Below are 6,000 nucleotides of genomic sequence, written 5' to 3' on the forward strand. Positions count from 1 at the left end.
TTAAGACGACAAAGTTTTGTTGCAGATTAAATCCACTGGATGGGGCGTTTTGTTCTCACTTTCGGTGGTCACTAATCTTAATCTCGGATTAGTGTATGTAATCTCCTCATACTGCAGGCTTTGCACGCGTTTTATTTGTGTTTTTCATTTGCTGCGAGATTGGACCTAGAGACAGAGATGGTGGTAGGGGTAGGGTTAAGATTAGAGTTAGGGCTAATGTTAGAACTGGCTTTAGGGTTAAGATCGTGGTTAGAGGTAGGCCCAGGGCTACAGTTAATGTTAGAGCAAGGATAAGGGCCAGGGCTAGTGCTTGGGTAGGGCTTAAGCTAGAAATAAGGATAGGGTTGGGATTAGAGATAGAGTTAAAAGATAGGGCTAGGACTAGAAATATAACTTCAAATTCTAGCAGAGGCTAAACATGAGTCGTTTAAGGTTAGAGAATGGCTAGGATAGTATTGAACTGAGTAAACGCCTCACTATTTTGTATACCGTTGTATTTTTAGAAAAAAATGTAAAAACATGTCTAGAGTTTAGTAGCCGTCTTCGTTGACGTGTAGAAATATAATTAAATATTAAACCTGCATGCATTCAGTTAAACCAACTAAATATATCAGCCAAAATTTCACCCAAGCCGGCAAGGATTCCACAAAACTAAATATTTCATTAATTTCATAAAATATACCATCAACCAGCAAATGCTGTATAACACTGGCAAACGTTACGACAAACCGGCAAATACTCCATCAATCCGGCAAAATCTCTTATGTCAAATTCGTCTTTAAGACAGGAAAGAAATAATTCTGTTTGTGGCGAGTTGGTCTGTTTTCTTGATCAATTATCTGGCCAATTCTCGGCACTCATCCATCACAGTAAAACAACAACAAACATACCCTCTTGGTCGTTCTAGTATTCAAACGCTACCCATAGCTAAAGTACATAATAACCAATCGATAACCTAATTCTCAACAAAATCAATCAATAATAGTATAGAGAATAAGTCGACGGTATTTTTGTTAAAAAATACAAATAATGATTTTTTTTTAAATGAGATTGTGTTTGAATTAAACTAATTTTCGATATCGAAAGTGTTTATTTGTATCTGGAATGTCCAACCAAGTTCGATAATTCTGCTTGGGTTACGAAAAAGGGCAGTAATTACAGCCAAATTCTCTTGGGATTCGCCTTGCTATGAAGGAAATAATGTGTCTGTATATTATTATTATTATTGTGTTTATGTTAGAATAACCACTAATACTGTTATTCCGTTTATTTATACTGTACTATATTATTCCATGATTTGTTTATTAAATTATTCCTAGAAATTTCAACCAACTAAAACGAACGATTTGGTTTAGCTCGCGATTAGCTAACTAAAAGTTGAGAATTCGTTACCCGTATGGTGAGTCCACCCAGCTTTAATAGGTACCGGGCTTAATTTGGTTTCGCAATAAGAAAAGCGTATGTGCATAACTTTGGCCACATAATAAACCTACATATACCCATGTCATAGAAAAGTATCAACTCAACTTCATCTGCCCTGTGTACTGCTAGATCTTTATTTTAAAAACTCTTGTGCCATTTTTTACATATCACATGTATAAATCTAGTCTGACTCACCGATGACTCAACTATGACTCCGATGACTCCAGCCATGTGTGATAAAAGTCGTGTTGACTAAATCTGTACGCGTGAATTCCCGTTGTAATTGAGGTCACGAATATCACCCCCGCCCCCCCCCCACACACACACACCCTCCCCACCCACCCCCCCACACTTCCCTCCCATTATAGCATTAGACCAATACCCCCAGCTAATAGTTTTAGCCCAGCCTGACCTAACCGGTCCACGGCTTGAACAGAGTGCCTCAATCTCACTCACTACAAAGGAACTCTCCTCCTTCAAAGTATTCTTTATCCCATCAATTTTGTATGATCCTCCGGGGCAAGCCTCTTGCTTTCTGAACTTCAGCCTCTCCAAGCGGCCATCTTGACACGTGACCGACGCAACCAATCGAAACTATTACAATTTTAAAACCAGATTGAATGCGAATCAGAGAGAAATTCTTTTTTTTTTTAATCAGTTGACATAATATTTTGGTAAATTGAAATTTTAGGTTTTTTTTTTTTTTTCAGTGTCGAACTTCTGTTGATTTTAAATTTAATTGTTTTTTATATAAAAATCAGCTGTCATTAGTGTCATAGTTTTACGTGGCGGATTTAAGTGTTATGTTTAGAAGTAAAAGAGGTTGTTTTTTTTTAAACTCGCTTTAGTAAAAAAAAAATTTTAAATGCCTTTTTGAGTTTTACAAACCTCAGTACATTTAATTTAAAACATTGACGTTTCGAGTCAACATTCTTGTCTAGTCAACGTGGTCCGTCTTGTTATGATTGTGTGGTTGCTTTATGCATTTTTAAACCCTGACATTTTTTAAACCCTAACCCTGACTAAAAAGTCCCTTTTCGAACCTGATCGTCCATGGAGTAAGTGAAGTAGAGTTCACCTGTTTCAGTGACCTTTGCATATAAAGGGATAGTGTGTTCAGCACTGTCTAGCTCTCTGAAGTATTTCGTTGATTTCCTATGTGTTTGGTATCCCATGGGATAACACAGTTCTAATGTAATAAAGTAGCTTCGTCCATGCTAACAGCTCCTGGGTTTAGAAGAGGCAACATTTTCTCAGACTGCTCTTTTGTTTAAACAGTTAGTATAGTGGTCAGTCCATTGTAAAACTTCGACCTACAACAGAGACCAATCTATTTTAACACTTCGTAGCCATTTTGTAGTAACACTTGAACCAGATATAGGGCTGGTAACTAAGTCACCAACCAGTTCTACGGCTCAATAAAACCTGCATGAGCCATAGAACTGGTTGGTGACCTACTTACCAGCCCTATAGGGTCCAGTCTATTCAGATCTCTCACACTACAATCAACACATTGAAAGCGCAATAATTATGTAAGAAAACATACATGCACATACACATACATATATATTTGTGTACATTTGTATGTATATATGGACACACACACATGTATATAAACATTCATGTACGTACGTGTATATATATATATATATATATATATATATATATATATATATATATATATATATATATATATATATATATATATATATATAGTGAATATTCAAGTATGTATATTTTTGTAACAAAGTTGATTTGTTTTAGCCGATGAAAATGTGATTTTATTTAAAAATATAACGGTTGGATTACCCTAAGACAATGTCTGACAACTAATTTTTTCCAATATAAATGGGACGTATGAGCAGCCATTGTCCAGGGCCTGCCTTAAATCAGACTTGATTGAATTACCAGTGTCCAGTCGATGCTGATCAATATTTCTGATCCCTGAGCTGTCCGAACGTTGATCTGCTGTGGCTTAGAGAGGGATTGGTGGGCTTGGTCAGCCGGTGGCCACGTTTTATGTAAATAGTTTGGCCAGATTGGACTGGACAAAGCCAAAATTGGGTTGGGTTTTTAATATCGTTTTTTTTGTTGCTGTTGTTGTTGTGTTGTTGTTTTTTTCGTTTGTTTCTTTGTTTTTGTGTTTTGTTGTTTATGTTTTTTGTACATAATGTGTTGTTTTCTGTGTTGTTGTTTTTTTTACCTACTGTAACTTTTTGTTGATCAATGTAAAGTAAAAAAGAACATGAAAGTGTTAGTGTGTTTTTAACTTCACTTAAACACAACTCAATTTCAGACGTTTAACTTATTGAAATAGATTTAAATGTAGTCGTATTATGGTCTTTACGGTGCGACAACAAAGAGGATTTTTCTATCTCTGATATCATTTCCTACTCGCTTTCCAAACACAAGCACACACATACTACACGTGCACACACTTTACAGGCACACACACACACACACACACACACATGGAGGCAAAAACACACATATACTTTCAGCTATGGGAGTTCACTTTTCTAATTAATTTTCTCCACAACAAATTGGTACAGTATTTTGTAAAAACATGAATCAGCTATGATCTTGTTGCAAAAATAAAATACAATGAAAACAAAAATAAAAAAAAAACAAAAAACGAAAGAAAAAACCTAACTATTGACCCAAAAAAAGCATTAACATTTAAATTTTAAAAATGACATTAATAAAAAATAACGACAAAAAAATGTTAAAAAAGACATTGATGTTAATCAAAGACATTTAAAAAAAAAAACATGACATTATAAAATACACTGATATTAAACAAAAAAAACTATGACTTTACCATATGCCAAAACACTGACATGAACCAAACAAAACTGACTTTTAGCACATAACAAAACACATTAACAAAAACAAAAATGACTTTACCACATACCAAAACGGTGATACTAAGCCAAAACTAACTATGAGTTTACCACAATAAAAACATAACCTTTAACAAAAAACAATGACTTTACCAATAAAACGATGACTGTATTAAAACAAACCCAATGATATAAATAAAAAAATCCCAAACGCTAACCTCAAAACTTCCTCTGTTCCAGGGAGCAAGCCTTAACAGCCAGAGCCGGTCAGCCTCGGAGGAGGACAGGGGCGAGGGGGAGTCCAGCGTCTGGAAGAATGTCAAATCCATCGCGAGCATGCTCATGGACGAGGCGGAGGTGGTGGAGCGGGGGGCACAGGGGCCCTACGTCGAGGGGGTGGATTACAAGCTGGGCAGCCTCCAGCTGGGCCTCATTTACGATTTTCAATCATTGACCTTGACCCTGAGGATAGTGAAGGCCAAGGACCTCCCGGCCAAAGACGTGACGGGGACCAGCGACCCGTACGTGAAAATCATGCTCCTCCCCGATAAAAAACACAAACTTTTGACCAAGGTCAAGAAAAAAAATTTGAACCCGCATTGGAACGAGTGTTTTCTCTTTGAAGGTAAGACACACATTGTCCGTAATCTTGTACAGTGGTTTCTTCCAGGTATCTCTTCGGAGGGGGGGGGGGAGAGAAGAAAGCCTACCGCAACCCACCCTCTCCCCGAACGAAATGGAAATTTATATAGAAAATATATTTTTTTACCAGCCCCCCCCCCCCCCCGGAAAAATAGTCCCGTCCCCACCCCCCCCCCCCCCCCCCATACCCCAAAAAAAATATCAAGTCGTCTCCCCCACCTAGAGAAAAAAGTCTGGAAGAAATACTGATCTTGTAATGTTGTTTTTATACATTTTTAACAAACGTTATCGTTGGTATGGCTAAGTTTGGTTATTTGGTGACGGGGGGGGGGGGGTCTAAACTCCCTGCCAAATGCAACATGAACAAAATATGAACTTAAACCCTCTACGCATGTAAAAGAGAAAACTGAAAAAAATATAAGCCTGTAATTTGTTTTTAGTTTATATTAGGCCCTAGCTGACCCCCTCTCCCGTCCCCCGAATGTGCCCGCACACATACATGCATACATACACATTTCGTTGTTGGGGTAAGAGATCCACCATCTTATGGGGTCGTGTATATATTTTTTTAATATACGTGGGGTAGTGATTTACCATTTTGTTATACTAAGGTTTTTTCAGGTAGGGATGAGGAAGGGTCATGATCCGTGTTATATAACAGGTTATTATTTATTCGTGTATATTTTAAGTGTTGTCTATTTGTTTCCTGTTTAATAGCCATTTTCCAAAACACTTGCAGAAACTGTGAGTGTGAGTAGATTTTTTAAAAATATTTCGTGCATAGCTATGCTAATAACACTAGCAACTGCTATTAAAAAATGTTCACAACAAACTAATTATAGTTCATAGCTTTGTGTGCTAGGATGGGGTGGGGGGATCTAGGTTTGTTTAATAATATGTCGCGTTGGTCTCTAAAAAAAATATAACTTTGTTATATTGCCCGGCAGTTGGTACAAGATGTTTTCATTACATAATATATTTTATTAAAAGGGAGCTGTAATTGCTTTTCCAACACTGCACAGTTTAAAAGTCAATAAATACAAGAAATAAGAATGGAGGCATATGCTATATTATTGCGTATACTTAAAAGCTG

At 36.9% G+C, this 6,000-nt stretch overlaps 1 protein-coding gene across 4 annotated transcripts in view; it reads left to right on the top strand.

Annotated features, from left to right (window-relative positions):
- The window catches only part of LOC131928771 (synaptotagmin-7), a 96,965-nt gene that overhangs the window by 62,363 nt on the left and 28,602 nt on the right, over window positions 1-6,000 (top strand). For all 4 annotated transcript variants that reach the window (XM_059284891.1, XM_059284895.1, XM_059284893.1 and 1 more), the window contains exon 2: window positions 4,506-4,890. In XM_059284891.1, the coding sequence (XP_059140874.1) occupies window positions 4,506-4,890 (385 nt within the window). The remainder of the gene's footprint in view (window positions 1-4,505; window positions 4,891-6,000) is intronic.

The sequence above is a fragment of the Physella acuta genome, unplaced genomic scaffold, assembly GCF_028476545.2.
Source record: "Physella acuta isolate Inbredline_101_S28 unplaced genomic scaffold, ASM2847654v3 ptg001544l, whole genome shotgun sequence".
Lineage (NCBI taxonomy): Eukaryota > Metazoa > Mollusca > Gastropoda > Physidae > Physella > Physella acuta.